This window comes from Fusarium verticillioides, chromosome 11, assembly GCF_000149555.1.
Source record: "Fusarium verticillioides 7600 chromosome 11, whole genome shotgun sequence".
In the NCBI taxonomy this organism is placed as follows: Eukaryota; Fungi; Ascomycota; class Sordariomycetes; order Hypocreales; family Nectriaceae; genus Fusarium; species Fusarium verticillioides.
The window spans coordinates 1,033,057-1,052,929 of NC_031685.1; the positions used below are offsets into that span (position 1 = coordinate 1,033,057).

The window sequence follows — 19,873 nt, forward strand, 5'->3', positions numbered from 1 at the left end:
AATTGTTTGTGCCGAACCAGGAACTTACCCGCCCTATTTCGCCTTTTCCAGAGCTTCACGAATTCTTTGCCAGCCTTTAAGCATCAAAGATAAAATTTGATGAATCATGTAAGAATCTATCATTACGATATAAAATCTATGTCGTGCCGTGGAGGCTTATGCATAAGCTTATTGATAAGCCTCGAATGTATGTCATGTCCAAAAGTCGGGTGAATGCGCCCGTGAAAAAGAAAATCCAACACGCGTTTCGTGCGGAATGAATAAAGGTCCCAAGCTGACTCGTCGTCAATGCTACTCGCTACCCCAAACGCCTTGTTTTAATGCCGGTGCTATGTGATGAATGTCTAGTAGAACTGAGAAATGTTAACGATGGTCTGCAGTGCGAAATAGCGGACAGAAACTTACGAGGTTGAGTGTCCAGAGGAGGACAAAGAGGCCAAGCATGCGGAGCTTGAGGTTGTTGGCCCATGAGGACTTTGAGGGCATGTGTCGCGTGAACCCAGAGAGCATGTTGCCACTCATCAGAGGTTCCGCATCAGCCTTGGCCTCCACGTCGTATTGCTCATCCTGCTCCTGTGCAGCCCAGTCCTTGGTCAAAAGCTTGACCATTCCACCAGTAGCGTCGGCAACGCGGGAGCTGATCCACAAGAAAACGGGAACGATGATGATCAAAGACCTCCAGCGGTCGCAGAGGAGGCTACCGTCACCCTTGAAGATGTCGAGAAGGAGAAGACCCTTGGTATCGGCAGCGAGGAGGATGTGGAACTGAAGGGTGAAGGTCTCGAGGGAGCATCGGCCGATCCAGGCAAAAGTTCGAGAGTACCATGTGCGGGCGGTGGGGAACATATTGCGAGCAGCGATGAAGCCCATGATAGGAATGAAGGAGAAGACGGGGTGAAGGGCAGTGTAGTCCTGCTTGCTCTCGGCGCTGCTGACCGCAATCCACCAGTACAGGGGGATGGAGAGAATACCAGCGACACCGGCCAGGCCGTAAGATTGGGTGAGGATCTTGTTATACAGCTTAGTTCGGACAGAAGCGACACCCATGATGATACCAACGTAGACAATGAGACCATCAAGACCGAGACGAAACTGCCACTCGTGAAGATCCCACTCAATTCGGAAGACCATGTTCAAAACATCAAAAACCCACTGCAGGATGGGTGTGTAGAGCATAGCTCCAGGGCAGATAGCGGCAGAAACAGCGATCTTGCCCATAAGCGCCCAGGTGTTGTCATTGTACTTCTGGCCAATCGCAAAGAGGGCGTAGATGATAAGGAACCAGAAGCTGACGAGGGGAGCGAAGTAGTAGAACATGTAGTCGGTGTTCATGAAGAAGGGCAACGCGCAGCTTAGAAGGTTAAGACGGAGAAGAACGGCGGCGACACGCTTGAAGGAAAAGTCCTTCTTTGAGCTGAAGAAAACACCATGGCCGAAACCAGTCTGGAAGAGATAGGCGGCAACGAGGAGACGGATACCGACGTAAATGTTGAGGTCGCGCGAAGCACCAGTCCAGTGATAGACGAGGATAAGAGCCTGCATCCACCCCTTCCACTCATCGGTCTGGTCACGAGACAAAGGCTTCGCATCGTCGAGAGTCGCGGGGGCAGCAGCGGGAGCGGCGCCAGGTCGAGGGGGGGGAGGCTTGGACTTGGTCATGAAGGCAAAGCCGACAATGAAGCAGAGAGCGGACATGAGGTTAAAGTCGAACATGTTGTACTCCTTGGAGCCCTTGGCGAAAGACTGTGTTCGGTCGGCCCAGTAGCACGCAAGCAGACCGGTAACGAAGGTAGCGACATCGAGGTTGAAGATGGCCAACTTGGGGGGCTCGCCAGATCGAAGAGCAAGAATCTCGGTGATGGCAGCACCGCCGACGTAGAAAATACCGAGAGTGACGAGGATAATCTGGACGAAGGACTTCTGGCCATAGTCAGTGCAGCAAGTGCGGTCATAAGGATAGGACTTCTGGATGTCGAGCTTGGCATTGCATCGAAGGTTGAGAAGGATCTGGGCCTTCATCTCAGCAACGCTGTCGGTGACATGGAAGCCGTTCTCGTGGTCGCCGATAGCATCCTGCTGGTCATACGACAAAGCGGGGAACGACCACAACATGGGAATGCCAGACTCTTGCTCCTGTGTCTTTAGGAACTCATCGATCTCCTCGACCTCGCCAGGTTGCGAAGCGACACCAGTCTTGCGGTAATCGGGGAGCATGTCGTAGAAGGGTGGGGCAATTGGTGCCCAGAAGACTTCATTGCCAATTCCATCGCGAGGGTCCATGGGTCGGTTGCCGAAAGGCTCAAAGTCCATGTTGGAAGCGAGCTCAGACATGTTGTTGAAGGCGGCCTTGAACATGGGAATAGACTCCTCCTTCTCGAAGCGGGCGGCGAACCAAACTCCCATTCCCATGAAGGCCAGGGCGGGACCTTTTTGCTTGTCGACGGGGACCTCGTTGATCCTCTCTTCGTGGTAGAGGGTGAGTTCGTTGCGGGCGATGGCGCTGTCGTTGCCAAATGGATCCCAGATTTCCTTGAGTCGAATGCCGCCGAATTCTACATCGTGGCTTTCGTGCTTCTTGCTGTTTGCTCGAACTTCCTCGGCCTTTTCTGCGTCGAGCTGTCGTGGTGTTAGCGACTGTTGGTCATGCAATTGAACATTGACCAAATAATTCGGTAACACATCTACAATTAAAATACCATCGACTTACCAGACGAGCCATGCCATAAAAGACCTGTCGGGTTGTAGAGTCGCCGACAAAAAGCATGTGTCGTCCCTCCATGCACTCCTCAATCTCCTCCTTCTTGTACTTGTGGATCATACATCCGGGAGGCTGCCAGTTTGTGAAAGGCGCTCTGCTTCCATTCTCTGCAGGAGTGTTCAACCAGGTTCCATCATTAAGCAGAGCCTTACAGCGATACGGATCGTCGCTCAGTTGAAGCTGGTTGATGGCGATGCCTAAGATGACGACCAGCGTCAAGCCGAGGGCCAGCACCCGGTTAAGCGCAACACCAGAAGTTGGGAGTGCTGCGCCTATTGTCATTGTGACGATTTATTTTTAGTGATGATGAGTAACGATTGTCTGTGGCGCCTAGCGGGCCGAGCGAATGACGAAAAAGAGAAAAAACGGCAAAAAGAGTTCGCTATGTTGAAGATGAAATCATCTGAAGGACAAGAATCCAAAATGGCGATTGATGTTGACGGTGGTGGAGTTTTGTTCAAGGGAGCGAGAGACAGACTCTTGGAATGCAAAAGAGAGCTAGAAACAAGAAAAACGAAAACCGAGACAAATAAACAATGGAAAGTTCAAGAAAGACAAGCGTAAGGAGGGACTTGACTTGCGTTTTGCGTTTGCGCGAGAGGGAGACGGGGCAGACGATCACTTTGAAACGATGAAAAAAGATCTACTGTGAGGAGTATATGAGGTAACAGTACGCGTAAGTCTTCTGGAGTCTACAGGCCTGCAATTGCCCTACGGATGCCCCTGATCGGCAAAGCAAAGGCTCGCAGGGTTCCACAGTCCGCAGAAAGAGGGCCATGTCAGGGTGTCACTTTGGTGGAGAAGACTGTGTGAGAAACTGGATCGATCAGCGTGAGACAGGCAGAGGCAGCGGCAGCGGCAGCGGCAGCGGTAACAGCGCCAGATAAACAAGTCTGGCTGCATGCGGTTACAAAGGTGAATTGTCGGTGGGAATTATCGTCAATAGTCTCGCAACGGCGTGGTGCTGCCCCTTACCTCGTGATACTGACTTTGCTGCTTTAAGGTCTTTAAGGTTGTTTCTTTTAAGGTTATGGGGGTCTAGAACCCATCAAAAACGCCAAGTCTCTTGTCTCTCAGTAAAGAGGCCAATCGTTCACGCCATTCTCTCTCGCGGTGCGTCTGCCCCTTACAGCTCCAGCGCTGACCCCTGGCTCTTTAATCTCTTGGCTAAGAGCGCTAGACCAGATAGAAGCTGGGGTGGCTGGCTGGCTGAGTGGAAATCGTCAACGCGCCGTTTGCAGTGGTTATCGCCAGTTGGAATGTGACTGACCAAAACCTGGAGGAACGGGAAAATTAACTTGGTTTCGCCCCGAGATGCAACGCTCAAGCGACATTTTATGCTCTGCCAAACTCAAAAACCCAATCTTTCACTTTCACCCCTTGGCCTCGATGAAGAGAGGCCAAAAAGCTTGAAGGGATTAAGGTTACAGAGGTGTCTAGCCCCAAACGAGGCAAGCTGCCGACCAATCCATGCCTGTCGCTTGAGTCTTGACCACGGACAAAGTGTCTCAATCAGTTGTTGCGTCATATGTGAAGCGCTCCACCTGTAATGCCCTCCCCTACAGGGGGTTTCGTCCCCTGAAACTTTGGTTCATGATCTGACGAGAGTCTTGATACTACAGACAACGACCACGCGAGGTGGATTTAATTACATTACATCCTGCGGGATTCCGGTGATATATATATATATAGTATAACCACCGCCTGATATTGGCGAAATGCGTGATTCTCATGTCAGCGACCCCGAATATTATAACTTATCTTGGACGTGAGATTCTGAAACCGGAAGCCCCCACTGATATTTTGGTGTGGCGGTAGTTTTTCCGCCGATCGTGCGACAATCAGGTTTTTTTGGTCTCGCGGCAAATAAACAAGAAGGCAAGGACACGGAAAATCCGGGATTAGGATGGAGAATGGCAAAATGAAGAGTTGCCAAAACTCAATCTCTTTCCTCGACGCAAGCGAGGCTGGTGGAGTTGAATGAAGCTCAGGAAAAAGATGGAGCTCGGATTCCGATTGACGACTCCGGGCCAAGGGATGAGCGAGCGAACCGTTTTGACTTGGCAGTGCACTACGCAAAGCTTGGCGATTGAGTTTCTTTGACGACGATTTGAAGCAACAGTTTTAACCTTATGTTTATTGATGTGCAGCTGCCGCGATTAGTGGCATTGGATCTGATAATTCCGAGGTTGACCACCAACTTGCATTGATTGCCGGCAGGCCTCGACTTGGTGAAGCAATTAATTAGCCTATTCTTTTGACCAGGATGGGGTGCTGTGAGAATATCGTCATTTTGGCTGCGGGCCTGCATCCTCGGCTACATTGAAGAAATCTTGAATACATCCGTCGATTAGCATTGGCGATGGGACATGATTAATTACGTCCAAACCTTATGTCCGCTTACGATTCAGTTGCCTGCTGTCCATGATACGAAGGCGAGCGTAATCCGCTTGATCATGGCAGCGTTATGTTATTGTCCATGGCAAGTTGACTCGGTGAGTTAGACTTGGTCGGCCAACACCGTCAAATGCCGAGAACGGTCAATCAACAGACTACACCGATAGCGCTGTGCAATGAAGAGTTCATTAGCGATTTCATTTCCTATTCTGTCACAACAAGACCCTATGGTTCGAGAATCTCACATCCCATGCCGTTATTCGTTCGGCTGTAGGGTAGGTTGGTGAACTGGACTTTGAGCTGAGCGCATCCACTGGGTAGAAATGACGAAGGTGTACGAATGTGTTCTGACAGTTTTCTGCTCTGTGTAGCTCAATCATCAAAGACAAATCGCCCCAGCTCATTACCAGAACTATGATTGATATTTTCAGAATTGGTCTATTTCGGGCGGCTCTTCTTTTGCATTGGCTGATTACATCTCACGTGAGCTGGCACATGACGACAATTTTATCTATATCTAATCAGCGATAAACAATCTAATCGTGGAGTGCTTATCTTATCTGGCAACCAAGACATCCTTCACAATAAGGACAAGACTATATATATGTATAGATACTAGCTAGTAGCTTTGTAATTATTAGTTGATACCTTGAAATCATGATAATACAAGAATGGTTAGATTAAGATTCTTGCTTATATGCCATGCCTGGCATGTTGTGAGCATCTAGTAAGCCAGATCACAAGCTAAGTTGTCTATACTTGCTAATCTACACTGCTCAAAGCACTAAATCAACGACTCCGTGCTGTAAGAGTAGTCTAATGTAATATAAAGATAAATTTGAGTTCAGTGTTTATAACAGTTTCTGAAGCCAGATTATAGTATAGCTGAAAAGGATAACACCAAGATAATACCCTTAATTTATTAACTTATAACTAGTGGGCTGTTGAAAGGAAAAGTGTATTTATGAGAACTAGAAAGCAATATAAACCAAATACCAGCCTTTTGGTAAAGTCATATCGGTATTGGATATAAAATTGGTGTCATGAAGGCATACATTCCCTACCGAGTTGGCTGACCTTGAAGCTGTAGCGGCTGTATCAGTTTCTCCGTGAGAAGGATTAACTTCAAATCACATCAATGCTCGAAGCCCGTAAGATAGACCTTAAGCTTGCAGATATATTTATTTTATGTAAATGGATCCATATACTATAGAATCTTTACACTAACTATTAGGCATGCTTGGCCTGGTGGACAACCAACTACATCGGCCTTGTGGACCAACAGCTAGAGATGCAGGCTGATCCTTCGACTCACATGCAAGTTAATCATGATTACGGAAACTCACCGAAGTGGCTGGTTTCTGGTCGACGTAACTGTTTGCGTCTTACAGATGATCAATCCTCTTCATTTTCAGATTGATTGTGCATCATTTGAGTTGCCTCGACTTACTGGGTCAGTGAAGACTCAAGAGAAAGTTCCTCTACGTGAATATTTTCCACCCTCCCGTTCCCCATCGGGAGCATACTGAATATTGCGAAGCTTTTCGCAGTAAGCCTTTCTAAAGTTCACAATCAAGAAGCTAAAGAACAGTCTGATACTGAAGGTCACATATAGATATGAAAGGTACGAGTTGTGACGTCCCGAATACGGAAGGCACATGTTCTGTGCCACAGGATGCAACGGAAGATCTCCATCTTGCATAAAAGATAATCAATTCGGATGCCACCACAAATCTTAATTTAGACCTCACTGTTCAACTCAACTTGAAAACCTAGGGTTCTTCAAAGTCTGAACAGACTGTCAATGAGGCCAATGTCTCCTGACCGTTAGGTTTTCGAAGTTAAGTCACATCCTTGGTATCCCGAGGTTTCCAAAAGCAACAGAGGCAGCTCACCTCTTATGTTTTCCTTCTCAGACCATCAGAGACTGCCAGCTGAGGGATGCAGACAGAGTCTGGGTTAGTCACAGGTAGTCCCTGCATAACAAGCATAAGTCAACCATCAAGTTATAGGCAATGCGGTATAGAACCCGTCGCCTCTCGCGCATGATCAAGAAGCACACCGTCGGGATGCAACACCACATTCAACTTAATCAATTGCTTAATTTCGCGGGCAATTGCTTCATCGGGCCCAAGTTCCCATAGCTGCAGAAGTTGGTTGAGCAACATCGCCGCCGAACCCTTGCTCCAGCGAATCCTTCAGCCAATGTAACCAGCCCATTTCGTCACATTAGTCGTCATAATCCCTCAGTTCAGATTTCGTCACAGCCCTAATCCGCACACATGCAACTCCATCGCATGCTTTTCACCCGTGACAGCCGCGGCCAAAGATGCCGCAATCCTTGCAACGCTGACATTTCTCCCCACATAATATCGTAGATTGCCAAGTTAAGATCAGCCACTTAGACAAAAAGTCCGCGAACTACCAAGAGATTACCCCATGGGGATATGGGCTCATAAACGCTGGTCGTCGACAACACGGGGCTGAGTTCCTTTTTGAGGATAGATGCGGGGATAGAGGTTGGGATTACACGAGGCCACCATCGCAGCCTTCCGAAAGGCACAGCAAGAGAAAAAGCCCAACTTGCATGTGAAGTGTCGGTATGGACAGTACTTAAAGACGGGGTAGCTCTTGAGGCACAAAGAGTTTCTCCTTGGCAGATCTTGCAGTTCAATTGACCAATCGATTACTCGTTGCGTCAAGCTCTCAGACAATATGCGTCTCAGCCTTCTCCCCTTGATTGCCCTCGCTGGCTCTGCCTTCGCATCTGGAGATTCCATCTCGACGGCCATTGATAACATCTCCAATGCCACGCTCGCTCTCAACAAGACCGTAGCGACGTGGCCGCAGACCCTCCTCGGTGCTCTGCCAATTACTACAAAGTCAACACTGCTCCTCACCGAGATCCACAAGGGCTTTGTGGTCGCTCGCGAGTCTGAGCCTCTATCTCTCGAGGAAACCCTCCAAGTCGCAAAGGCTACATCCGAGCTCAGCGCCGACGTCGAGCTCACCATCAACACCATCATTGCCGCCAAACCCAACTTTGACAGATTACAAGTCAGCCCCGTCATTCTCCTCAACCTCAACCTCCAGCGCGCCCTCAGCCAAGACTTTTCGGAAGCGGTCATATCCAAGGTGCCCAAAGACCTCCAAGGAAACGCAAAAGCACTGGTACAAGGCATCGACGACAGTTTTGCAAGGGCTATAAGCAAGTACAGCAAACTACGAGGTTAATTGGGAAATGAGGGACGAGTAATGAAATGAGTGATAGACGCGCGACGACATGTTTACCTTTCTTGGGAGGCCATTTTAGCAGAGATTTTAATTTTACCATGAGTTGTCGAGTAATACCAGGATAGAACGAGAGCAATTGATCTGTCAGATTTGAGGGAATTTGTTTATACCGATTGAGGAAGTTGAATATGTGAATGCCGAGGCAGATGTTTGACACGTGAGGATGTTGGTGAGGAGAAGCCCGTTCGACGTCGACTAGAACCAGGAACCGCCCGGGGACTAACCTATCAGAGCTAGAGATTTGCACTGATACTACCCAACGGAGAAGACATAAAACGGTCAACCTATGTTATGCAATTCGAATTGTGAAATTGCACATAATTAATCAGTTATTCGTCTTTGTTATCCTTGTAAGCTCTATGTAGGAATGCGGCGATCTCGGTCTTGCCGTGAGGTGGATTAATCGGAGTAATTGATGCTCGCGATCCAATTAGATTCACCGGAGCTCATACTTATTCAGTCAAGCCCAGATGAATCGTTCAATCTCACTGTCCTGTGTTCCCGTGTCATCCCCGTCATCAGACTTCTCATTGCCCTCACGACGTCTCCACTTCTTGCCCATGACCTCTTTGAACTCTCCAACATCCAACTGCCCATCCATGACCTTCTTAGTGAACGGACGAACAACCTTAACACCTTCGAGAGGTCGTAGAGTGGCCTCAACATCTGGGGCAACAAAAAGCACGGCACTGAGTCTTCGAACACCCGGAGTTCTTCTGACTCTATGACGGGTAGCTCGGATGTTGCCTCCACTGAGGATCACAGCGCACCAACCAGCGAGGACAACCGTTGCGTCGCCAGGAACGGGCATCCAAAGACCGGGCTGCTCGGCATCTTCAATCTCGAGCCCTGATGTTCCGTCCTGGAAGATGATGGTAAAGGTGCCATAGTCTGTATGGGAGCCGCATCCGTTGTCACTTGTTGGGTCGGCAGTATCCGTGTTGTAGTCACAAAGACGGTAGTTGAAGTTGCCAGTCTTATGGACTTGACCCAGGTCAGCGCCAATAAGCCCATGCATGATGGACATGATCTGGGCGACGTAGGTGCTGTTGACCTCTTCAAAGAAGTCTAGGACGTCGTTGAATCCATCGCCGGCCAGTTTCTTGCGCAAGGTCTCCGGAATGCGTCCGCTCCGAGCTGGCGACAGATCAATGGTGAACTTCTGATCAGATGTAGCATTGCTCATCGCAGCTGTCTTGAAGATGCCTCGCTTGGGATACGCAGCATTGAGAGATGACGCATTTTCAGAATTGGCTCGAAGATGATCAAACAGACGCCGGATGGCATCAAAGGGTGCTTTGACATGGGGCTCAAAGGAGAAAATGGCAGAACTGGAGCTGAGCGCCTGCACCGAAGTGTCCAAGAGCGGGCGGTTGATGGCCACAGGAGCGGGAACAGCCGGTTCAACTCCATGGGAGGTCAGAGAAGCAGCAGTGGTAGCCATGATGACAGGTTGTTTTGGATGTAGAGTGATGATGTATTAGTGGTTTGTTCACGATATGACGAGAGAGTAGAGGGGATCCAGAGACTGCGTCGTCATCTTCAGAAGTGCGGGGAAGATTGCGGGGTGGAACCTTGAACATGAGGTTTGGGAACTGATTGGCGTTGGTGATAAGGTTGTGTTACCTTCACTTCGTTGGTCTTGAGCTGTCGGGCAAACATACTTGCGCGTTTACCGTGATCGACTAACAAATTCGCCGACAGACAGACCGTTGCAACGGACAAGCATAAGCATCCATGTTATCAGCGACACCATGAGCAAGGATATTGACCATACAGTAGGGCCCAAGGTTGTCCAAAGAATGAGAGCAAAAAGCAACCCCAACCGAGGAGGCAAAAGCGCTGTCGCTGCGAGCCAGCAGTTGGCCTCATGACCTTCACTAGGTCTACTTTACATCGATTTCAGAGTCCAGTAGCACAGGAACGTGGCCTTGGCAATCGACGATCGCTGGGCTGAAAAGGCCCAGAATCGAACTTGGCGATCCAGCCCAAGCCACCAGCTTCATTTCCAGGGCCTCGGGTTCGCCCACGTCGTGGGGAGCCAACTCAAAGCAGAATAAGCTTGCCGGTGATGCCACTAGTTTTCAGCTTAACGGGGGCCTCTTCAGCCCTGTGGATGGTCTCAAATCAACATGCCCAAGCATTCTCCAAGATGGTGGTCGTATTCAAAGCAGAAAGTGAGCACCAGGGTAAGACAGATCGTTAGGGAGGAACAAATTTCCAGCCGATGCACAATAAAACAGAAGTATGGGGTAATAGTCCCGAATCTACGGTACTATGGATCTCAACATCTGCCAGTTGACCTCCGTTTTAGAAAGGAGATTAATGCACTACCCCTCAGACCGTTTGGTCCAAGGGGATCGAGCCCTTGCGGCTGAATTATAGTTTCATAATTGGCGCCCTACCTCAGGCACAAGGCGAAGCCACACAGCGGCATATTCCGTTTTGCCCTTTCCCCTCAAGCATATCGTCGGGTTCCCGCGATGCCGGGTCTTCGTGGCTGCAAGAGTGGTGTATTGAAGGGACGCTGTGGCGTGCTTGGTCGTTGCGATGTTGATGAGCAGGACTGAGGGGTTCATTTGGGTGACATGCTCGCACAGATCAATACTGAGATTTGATGTCCTTGCATTCAAAGTTAGCGAAAGCATTGGGAATTCCTGTTTCTCTTTTGAAAGGCGGCCGCTCGATCCTCCAACATAGTCTCATTGCAGAAGTCGTATCATCCCTGCTCAAGCTGGAGCACCCAGACTCTTTAAATGCAGAAAAACACGTTGATGAAGATGATTTGATGGTATTTTCTTCTTTCAGAAGAGGGTCAATAGCGACGCCTTCTCGTCAACGTTAAATCATTCCCTCCTGCAGTAAGCACCTATCAGCGCCTCACCCCCTACACCATATCAAAGTGGCTTGATCACTATTCGACGCCGTCTTTGCGTCCTGCTGTCACCTTAAATCATCACTCTTACCGTTTCAGGTAGAAGCAAGCGAACACTAGTTTGAATGGCTGCATCTGAGGGCGAGACCTCAGCCCTGATCCCTTTTCTCGGGACCGATGGCTTGATCATCTTGATGTTGGGTGTCAATGGTATATAAGGTCTGGCGATGCCACGGATCTCAGACATATATCCAAGTTCGCAAACTAAGACAATCGTTTACTACACATCATGAAGTTTAGCCTCACCTTCGCAGGCCTCGTTGGCCTTGCCGCTGCCTCGCCCTTCTCAGAGCATGATACCTCTGGTGGCCTCATGCGTCAGTGCACCATCTAAATCCTTCAACATTGTTACTGACTCTTTCAGGGCGAACCGGAAAATGCAACTGGAAGGATCAGCACTGTTGCGCCATCCCTGACAAGTACAGGTACTCTTCTCCATCCGACACAAATAACTACTACGGATATGGCCGCACTATCTACGTCAAGCCCAACCAGAAGATGAAGATTCAAGACGCCATCAAGAGGGCCCATCCAGGTGATCGCATCATCGTTGAGGCTGGTGAATACCCGGAGCAACTCGTCATTGACAAGGATGGTATTCAACTTGAAGCCCGTGGCGAGGTCCGCCTCGTCAAGCCCCATAAGTACAAGCGCAATGCATGCACTGGTCTTACTCAGGATGAGAAGAAGAATGAGCTCCAGGCTGGTATCTGCATCACTGGCTACAAGGTCCAGACGACTGAGTACAAGACTGAGCATAAGAGAGTAACTTCTGTCAAGAGACCCGTTAAGGGTGTTTCGGTCACTGGCTTCAGCGTCAGTGGCTTCTCTGGCATCAACATCGCCATCATTGGCGCTAAGAACACCCGCATCACCAAGAACAAACTCACTGATGCTCCTGCTTATGGTGCTCTCACCCTTGGCTCCGTCAACACCGTCTTCCGCGAGAACGTCGTCACGACCACTGCTGGCGGCTTCATCGGTATCTGCCAGGACAACCTGTCTGATGTGCAGACCGTGAAGAACGACATCTCTGCGCACCTGATTGGTGTCTGCGTTCAGACCAATAGTGCATTTATTGGTTACAACACCCTTCACGATAACTGTATTGGTATCTTTGTCGACCCTGGTGTCACGGATGCCAAGATCGTGCACAATTACGTTGGCCCAACTCCAGCTGCGTGCGGCAAGACTTCTTCAGGCATCATTCTCGGCAGCGCTGTCGGAACTCTTGTACGCGACAATACGATTGAGGGACAGCGTGGAAGTGGCACTGGAGGAGCTGGTGCAGGAGTAGGTATCCTTATCTACGACGATGCTTGTGTTGCTACTCCCGAACAACCCATTTCTCTTTCTTGCATCACTCTCGGCGGCAAAGCTCCCAAGGCCAACCATAACATTGTCGTTCAAAACACCCTCAAGAACAACGACAACGATATCCTGAACTTGAGCAAGGGAGCTGGCAATGTCATCAAGTGCAACACTTGTGAGAACCCTGCCAACATACAGTCTGGACAATGCAAGAAGCCTTAATGCTTTTGGTATAATTGATCGTTGTTGACAAAGGATGCTGAATTGCGATGATTCACGACGAATGTTTGCGAGCAAAGCGTGAAGAAGGGGGTGATGGGCAGTAATTTAGGTTATTGATTGACATGTAACTCGCCTGATCATGTGTTCGTTCTATTCTATTTCAATAAATATTACATTTAGTATGAGTTAATCCATTTGACTTTCTGATACGAGAATGTGCTTCCTGTTCCAACTACTTACGTATAGATAAAGTGACATTTCGAGTTCTTCACAAATCTTGTTCTTGTTATCGAGAATTCGCGAGAGGATTCCGACACGCGTCGACTATTGCATCATCGTGTCAAAATCGAGAAGGTCGCAATCCATGAACTCGTGATTCGTCTAGTGCTCGGCATTTTTGTGGTGCTGTGATGGGGCTCTTGTCGTATGCCGAGACTTCAGCCCTGGTCGACTTCAACACCAAGAATGATTTTCGCATAAGTAAGCTTCCGAAACATAGCTTGAGCTCAATCACATCGTTTCTTGCTACGTAGTAAATCGCCGATTTGTTTAAAATTCTCTTGTTATTCAGTCGATCCCGACTTGGCGGAAAATACGACGAGGACTGCTTGAGCGATTGCTGAAATCTTGTTTTTGGGACAGCTTCGTAGTTGGACTAATCAGATCTGACATGTCGTCAGCCACAGCATCAGCCACCATCCCCTGGCATCTCGACAGTTTGAGCTTCAAGGTTATTTACAGCTCTAAAGTTTATCTGAATTATGGATATTTTAACATCTTAGAGTTAATGCTTTAGTGCATCATAACCTCTGAGCCAACAAAAGATTACCCGTCTCTGGATCTGACATCAGTTGACCTCATCAATGAAACTCTGTAATCTTTGCCCAGACAGAGCATCGCGGACTTAGGCTCCAGTACAGACTATGAGCTAAACACTGAATCATCAGCACAAATTAGCAGGTTTCAAGAGCCTTGGCCAAGCACCGATCGATGCTCATTCCCGTGTTATTAGCCACAACAACACAGATCGTCAGAATCAAGCCACGCTTGTCCCAAGCCAAGACACATACCTTGTCCAACTGCCAAGGCCATGATTGGTTGTCCGGCACGAAACTGCCGCCTGCAAGCCCGCTCGGCATGAGTCTGCCGTCCAAGGCTCACGTTTTCCTGGAAGAAAAGAGATTTTGAGCAATGACGTCGACTGTGGCTTTACGTAGCGAAATGAATCTGCATGCTGTGACAGGTGCCTACAGGGCCTACAGGGCATCGCTGTTGCTGTGTTATTGGTGTTGGCGTGAAACGCTTGAATGACGTTAGTGACGTCAACAGCATGAATCGCGATGGATGTCGCGTGTCACTCTCTGTCCCTCTCCACGGATTTATAGAAAGGCAAGCAGCCTCATTTGTTTGTGAACGGCAGGACAAGAGCCAGCAAAGTTCTTTCAGTAAGGTACCTATTAATTTTGGGTGCAGAGCCACTCAATCCGTGGTCGGCTTCTCCTTCAACATCATCATCTACTAGCATCACCAAATCGTCAACATGCCTTTCTTCCGTCGAGAAAAGTCCCCTCACCGGGCTTCGCCTGGCTCAAAGACCCGTCACCACCAGAAGGTGGTTCACGACCCTCTGCCCATGTCGCGACGTCCGACTTTCGGACAGTGGCTCAAGGGAACATGGCTTGACATTGTCACCATGGCCTGCATGGGCGCTATCGGCCTTGGTGTAGGTCTTGATCGCTTCAAACTCAATTACACGTCTAACAAATCTCTAGGTCTACTTCGCTAAGCCCGCACCCGCTCGATCGTTCCCCGTTACCTTTTCCGATGGCGAGATTGTCTGGCCCGAGTACGGATATCCTCTCCGAGGCGAGATCATTCCCATCTGGGCCGCTGCCATGTTGGCTGCCCTTGTTCCCATCTTCGTCTTCCTGGTGATGCAGATCCGCATCCGCTCATTCTGGGATGTCAACAACGCTGTCATCGGCCTTCTCTACTCCCTGATCACCGCCGCCGTCTTCCAGGTCTTTGTAAAGTGGCTCATCGGTGGCTTCCGACCTCATTTCCTCGAGGTCTGCAAGCCCGACATGGCTCGCGCTCGCACCATGGGAGGATACAACAACAAGGGTTATCTTCAGCTGTACTACACTCCCGATATTTGCACTGGCGATAAGAGCGAGATCAACGATGCTCTTGAGTCTATGCCCAGTGGTCACACAACTGCTGCCTTTGCTGGCTTCGTCTACCTCTACCTTTACCTCAACGCCAAGCTCAAGGTCTTCTCCAACTACCACCCTTCCATGTGGAAGCTCATTGTCACCTACGCTCCCCTTCTCGGTGCCGTTCTCATCGGTGGAGCTCTCACTATTGATAAGTATCACCACTTCCACGATGTCCTTGCCGGAGCCATCATTGGAACTGTCTTTGCTTTTTCCGCTTACCGAATGACCTACGCCGCTGTCTGGGACTGGCGCTTTAACCACATTCCCCTCAACCGTGGCGCTCCTTTCAACTACTCCATGGGTGGTGCTGAGCTTGTTGATGCCGTCTTCACTCGCAAGGTCGGCTGGGGATCTCATGGTGGTAGCTCTCTCGGACATGGACACGGCCATGGCCTGAAGAGTGATGGATCTGAGCACATGCATGGCAACGGTTACAACAACGGTTCTATTCCCCGAAGACCTGTCGGTACTGGTGCTCGTGGCGAGGAGATGGTCTAATGGAGTAATTAATGGTGAGAATCCACGTCTGGGGATGATTGAAGGAGGAGATGTATGGCGATCATGGCGAGTAATAAACTCGTGTACTTTTAATTGTTTGATTACGACTGTATGAACCTAATACCTTCACGGCCGAATAAAACTTAAAATCGAAATATCTGGAACTTGAAATATGAGAACAGTGATGCTCTTTCTGACTGGGGTGCCACTGTTGAGAGGGAAGCTTCCTGCCCATATCGTCCAGCTTCATTACATTTGACTTCAACCACAAGTCGCCTGTCCCGAAACCCAAGCTTTAGCAGTCACCGTTTGCACGGTGAGCTGAATGATACGCGGCGTCGTACTGTCCATATAAAGCGCCTGGGTTTGATCTCTTTGGGTCGTTTATGTTGGCAGTTGATTGTTCATCTCATCATTTCACTGGATGAAGTGCACTTTTTTTCGACCCTTTGAGATTTACCGAGCTGTACTTTTGACTTATTTGTCTTACGAGTAACACTCCATACCCAGATTTTCATGCTTGTTCGTTCAACGATTGCTATGCTTAGCGAGAGCCTCCTGCTCTTCCCGATCCATCTGCTGCTTCCACTCGCTCTTGCTGGTGTTGTGTTCCATTTTCTTTCCAGGCATGCGGTCAGTCTTACCCTTCTTCTTTTCAACCCGCTCTGCATCTTCCCGTGCGAGCTCAGCGTCGATTTCGGCACCGCGAGAGGGCTTGTTGCCGTGCATGGTGGCCTGGACAAGCAGTTAGATATTTGTACGGCACCTCAGGTACTCTGGTAATATTTACCACGAATCCTGGTTCATGCTTCATGCGGTCTGCAACTATCCTGTTGGTCTACTACACTTAGCTAGTGATCTTATACTTGAAATTGGGAACTTACGTCGGCCTCGCGGAGCTCATTCATTATTCCCTCTTTATGTACTAGAACCAGTTAGATAAGAATGACCAGGGTTGTAAAACTTACGGTAGCCCTCGGTATTGACGTTGGGGTGCGTGCGATTCTCCTCACGCACTTCCTCCTTGCTATAGTGGCGCTGATCTCCGCCTTCATACAAAGAAGGATATCCGACGTTTGATTGAGACATATTGATATTTATGAAGTGTGTTTGAGGTGATATCTATTGAATAATTTACTGGTATGGGGAGAAATGGTTGACTTTCAGAGCTTACACTATTTGTAGTGCTTACCAGCTCCAGGGCTCATCAATCATCTGAACGTCATTCGAGCAGTGAACACGGTCATTTTAATGTTTACGCAAGACGTCACTAACGGACGACATGACGCGCATCTGCAGTCACTTGGGAAATGATAAACATGACCTGAGAGCCTACGTCCAATCCAATGAATTATCATTTTGATGTGAAGTTCACCATGCTCAGAATCATTTCGATGGTGGTCGAACAATGGAATATTGATCGCAACTACTTATGCTGATAAATGGGCGAGATAAATGCCAAGGGGCCGAACGAGCCAAGTAAAAAAAAAAGTATAATCTTGTTGGCCTTACAGAACCGTCCAAGATATCGTACCTCATCGCAATGCTCATAGCCAATTCAATTCATTGTTGCAGTTGTTGCATTCAGCCCAGGGTAGCTCCACAACTTAAGATAAGATAAGATAAGATATTGACAGCGGTGTCGGACGGATTGTCCTCACGTGATTGGTGAATTTTCTCCAGCCTCGTATCAATCTCTACAAATCACGCGTAAAGTGGTTGTGATTTCGGCGGCACGAAGCCGGTGTTGTCCTTTTGTTGAATATACAGGACGCTGAAAAACTGTTCTAGCCGTCATGTCTTCTGATGAGGGGTCCCAAAATGCATTGCCGAAAGAGCTCATGGAGCTCCAATTAGGCCAAATTGACCTCCTCATGGCGATGTATGCGTCGGATGATGCGATAGCCATAGACTCTGCGGACTCTGGCCTGATCGAGAGATTGAGGGGCTGGTGTGAAAGCGGCGGGGAAGCCACACCAAATTTCTCAGAGACAGTCATAAATCTTCAGCTCAGGGTCGATGTTGAAGACGAAGATACTTCTACAAGAACTCTACAGCTCACATTGACAGTACCGTTGAAATGTCAAAAGCAAGAAGAACTAACGGAACCACCACCAATAAAAACCAGGATACAACAACCGGACTGGATGAGCAAAGGAGATGTTGCAAAGCTGAACACTGAGATTCCCGAAGAGGACATTCTTTCTGTCATTGAGCATATAAAAGACGCCGCATCTCAACACCTCTTGAATATGAGGCAAGCAGAAATTGCAAATGCTCCAATAGTAGACACATCGCTAGTCCGAGTCTGGTTCTACTTCCCCTCCATCAGCACAAGGGCAAAGCGTGATGACTTTATCAACTATGCACCGACCTACGGACTCACTGGATTTCTCCTTGCCGGGAAGCCGGGTATCTTGTGTCTAGAAGGGGGATCGGTCGCCATTGACGACTTCATGAAGTTCATCAAGACAGAAAGCTGGGGCGATATCCCTGCGCATCACAAAAAGGTACGTCAATTATGCGTATGCGCATGGGTATGGGGAAAGCTGACAGTGAGAGTAGGTCAGCGAGAGATATCGGGAAGAAGCGGTGGATCTGAAGCGTGCATTTTCGGATATGCAAGAGATCACAGATATGATTGAGAAGAGAGGAGCGAGGGGCAACCGTGGTGATATGAAGGCACTAGAAGCATGGCTGGTTGAGTGCGGACTTGGTGATGCATTCGGCAAGATTTTGATGTGAAAGGCAGCTCTCGGAGAGGCAGGCAAGAATGCAAGAGACATGATTGAACCAGGGCAGATTATAGACAAGAGTGACCGTTCAGAGATTCAACATAGCGGCTTATTTCTGGTACTCCATTCCCTGTCCTCCGGATCGTGAACAATTGCGGACGGTTTGATCTTGCCACCTCGACAAAGAAGAACCTTGGGTTATTGGCGTATTTGAAAGCTGACTCGAGAACCAGACAGAAGCTATGACTGAATCGCAATGGAAACGGGAGGCCAGGTCTCAGCTGTTTGCAATCATGGTTCAAAAACATAGTGTTTGTCCTGTATATAGAACAAGTCCTTGATATATTGTATTCATCGGGAGATAGAGATGGATCTATTCTAAAAGTAAAAGATGCGAAGAACGCCGGCTCTGACATAAGAAAATGCGTAATAAAAACATGAAAACCCCGATGTAACTGTTTTGCCAGTGTTCAGACACTTTCGGCATAGCCAACCTCCTTAGCTGGCTTCTGCTTCTTGGTAAACAGCTTCTGTCCGACCTTGTCTGTCATCTCGTCCGCCTTGTCGCCCAAAAAAGTCTTGATGCAACCGTAAACACCCGAGGTGAGCCACAAGATGGAGTTGACTAGGTCGATCCACACGGCTGTCTTCATGGCACCAGTGCTAGCGCCCTTGTACTTGTCTTCGCTGTCTCGGTGGAGGAAGATGCCAGCGAAGATTCCGAAGACGACGAGCCAGGTGATGAAGAGGATGAGATCCCAAGCAAATGCGCGATAGGTCTTGACGAGCTTGAGCTTGCTGCCGATGAGGGGAAGGGCGCCGAGGGGAGTGAGGATGACGAAGAGAATGGCGGTAGTGGCTGAGAGGCCAGCGACGACGAGAGCGAAGTACCATTCCGGCGAGAAGCCATAATCTGTGTCTTGAGCCTTATCGACTCGATGGCCGTAGAAGCCGCAGGCGATGATAGCGAAGAGGAACTGGAGACCTCGACAGACCATACGAGGAACGGTCTCAAAGGTCTTGAGCCAAGTCTTGCCCATGGTCTTTCCGGTCTCGGCGCCCTCGTTGAAGGCGTGACGACCAGCCTGTCGACCAATTTCCTTCTTGTCCGCGGCGCGGAATTCGGAGGTCGCCCCAGCGAAGGATCTAGCAGTGTTGCCGAGCTCGATGGCGGTCTGGCCAGCCTTGATAGCGTTATCGAACTTGCCCATGATGAAGTTGGATTATTGGTATTAAAGTGTTGCTGTTAAAGATGATATGCGTGTTTCGCGTGTTGACGATAGATGACCAAAGAATGAATTTGAACTGCACAGCAGTGTAGAAAAAGAGAGAAATAAATAGACGAATACTGTAAAGCGATAGTGATTTGTATAAGAGAACCAACACAAAGAACAACATCACGTCTTTATACAGAGTCGATGATCAACATCGTCAATAGACGCTGATGCGCTTTCTCATGTTGGACAATCAAGAGCCAATCGACAATGAAACGAGGCCATTGACA

General features: G+C 48.9%; 9 protein-coding genes across 9 annotated transcripts; 5 read left to right on the plus strand and 4 right to left on the minus strand.

Moving 5' to 3' along the window:
- Window positions 1-15: 15 nt before the first annotated feature.
- FVEG_10849 (hypothetical protein) lies at window positions 16-3,373 on the minus strand. Its single transcript, XM_018900018.1, has 3 exons — window positions 2,708-3,373; window positions 406-2,616; window positions 16-353 (listed from the first exon to the last, which is right to left on the minus strand). The coding sequence occupies exons 1-3, from the start codon at window positions 3,038-3,040 to the stop codon at window positions 345-347; spliced, it is 2,553 nt and encodes an 850-aa protein (XP_018758206.1). The 5' UTR covers window positions 3,041-3,373; the 3' UTR covers window positions 16-344.
- A 4,364-nt stretch (window positions 3,374-7,737) lies between these two features.
- Window positions 7,738-8,785, plus strand: FVEG_10848 (hypothetical protein). Its single transcript, XM_018900017.1, has one exon. The coding sequence runs from the start codon at window positions 7,871-7,873 to the stop codon at window positions 8,387-8,389; it is 519 nt and encodes a 172-aa protein (XP_018758205.1). The 5' UTR covers window positions 7,738-7,870; the 3' UTR covers window positions 8,390-8,785.
- Window positions 8,693-9,996, minus strand: FVEG_10847 (hypothetical protein). Its single transcript, XM_018900016.1, has one exon. It carries the CDS (start codon window positions 9,891-9,893, stop codon window positions 8,910-8,912), a length of 984 nt encoding a protein of 327 aa, XP_018758204.1. The 5' UTR covers window positions 9,894-9,996; the 3' UTR covers window positions 8,693-8,909.
- A 585-nt stretch (window positions 9,997-10,581) lies between these two features.
- FVEG_10846 (hypothetical protein) lies at window positions 10,582-10,827 on the plus strand (the record flags this gene model as incomplete). Its single annotated transcript, XM_018900015.1, has 1 exon — window positions 10,582-10,827. The coding sequence occupies one exon, from the start codon at window positions 10,582-10,584 to the stop codon at window positions 10,825-10,827; it is 246 nt and encodes an 81-aa protein (XP_018758203.1).
- Window positions 10,828-11,613: 786 nt separating this feature from the next.
- Window positions 11,614-12,917, plus strand: FVEG_10845 (hypothetical protein; the record flags this gene model as incomplete). Its single annotated transcript, XM_018900014.1, has 2 exons — window positions 11,614-11,701; window positions 11,749-12,917. The coding sequence occupies 2 exons, from the start codon at window positions 11,614-11,616 to the stop codon at window positions 12,915-12,917; spliced, it is 1,257 nt and encodes a 418-aa protein (XP_018758202.1).
- Window positions 12,918-14,457: 1,540 nt separating this feature from the next.
- On the plus strand, window positions 14,458-15,634 carry FVEG_10844 (hypothetical protein; the record flags this gene model as incomplete). Its single annotated transcript, XM_018900013.1, has 2 exons — window positions 14,458-14,640; window positions 14,690-15,634. The coding sequence occupies 2 exons, from the start codon at window positions 14,458-14,460 to the stop codon at window positions 15,632-15,634; spliced, it is 1,128 nt and encodes a 375-aa protein (XP_018758201.1).
- A 54-nt stretch (window positions 15,635-15,688) lies between these two features.
- FVEG_10843 (hypothetical protein) lies at window positions 15,689-16,831 on the minus strand. Its single transcript, XM_018900012.1, has 4 exons — window positions 16,603-16,831; window positions 16,519-16,559; window positions 16,425-16,472; window positions 15,689-16,369 (listed from the first exon to the last, which is right to left on the minus strand). Exons 1-4 carry the CDS (start codon window positions 16,721-16,723, stop codon window positions 16,163-16,165), a joined length of 417 nt encoding a protein of 138 aa, XP_018758200.1. The 5' UTR covers window positions 16,724-16,831; the 3' UTR covers window positions 15,689-16,162.
- A 599-nt stretch (window positions 16,832-17,430) lies between these two features.
- Window positions 17,431-18,379, plus strand: FVEG_10842 (hypothetical protein; the record flags this gene model as incomplete). The annotated part of the gene is made up of 2 exons (XM_018900011.1): window positions 17,431-18,144; window positions 18,200-18,379. The coding sequence occupies 2 exons, from the start codon at window positions 17,431-17,433 to the stop codon at window positions 18,377-18,379; spliced, it is 894 nt and encodes a 297-aa protein (XP_018758199.1).
- A 412-nt stretch (window positions 18,380-18,791) lies between these two features.
- On the minus strand, window positions 18,792-19,580 carry FVEG_10841 (hypothetical protein; the record flags this gene model as incomplete). The annotated part of the gene is made up of 1 exon (XM_018900010.1): window positions 18,792-19,580. The coding sequence occupies one exon, from the start codon at window positions 19,578-19,580 to the stop codon at window positions 18,840-18,842; it is 741 nt and encodes a 246-aa protein (XP_018758198.1). The 3' UTR covers window positions 18,792-18,839.
- Between the last annotated feature and the right edge of the window lie 293 nt (window positions 19,581-19,873).

Coding starts and splice junctions, on each gene's coding strand:
- FVEG_10849 (XM_018900018.1), bottom strand. CDS start 3,040: ATGACAATAGGCGCAGCACTCCCAACTTCTGGTGTTGCGCTTAACCGG. Junction 2,617..2,707: donor TTTATGGCATGGCTCGTCTG/GTAAGTCGATGG, acceptor ACACCACGACAG/CTCGACGCAGAAAAGGCCGA.
- FVEG_10848 (XM_018900017.1), top strand. CDS start 7,871: ATGCGTCTCAGCCTTCTCCCCTTGATTGCCCTCGCTGGCTCTGCCTTC.
- FVEG_10847 (XM_018900016.1), bottom strand. CDS start 9,893: ATGGCTACCACTGCTGCTTCTCTGACCTCCCATGGAGTTGAACCGGCT.
- FVEG_10843 (XM_018900012.1), bottom strand. CDS start 16,723: ATGTCTCAATCAAACGTCGGATATCCTTCTTTGTATGAAGGCGGAGAT. Junction 16,473..16,518: donor ATGAGCTCCGCGAGGCCGAC/GTAAGTTCCCAA, acceptor TAAGTGTAGTAG/ACCAACAGGATAGTTGCAGA. Junction 16,370..16,424: donor AGCATGAACCAGGATTCGTG/GTAAATATTACC, acceptor CTGCTTGTCCAG/GCCACCATGCACGGCAACAA.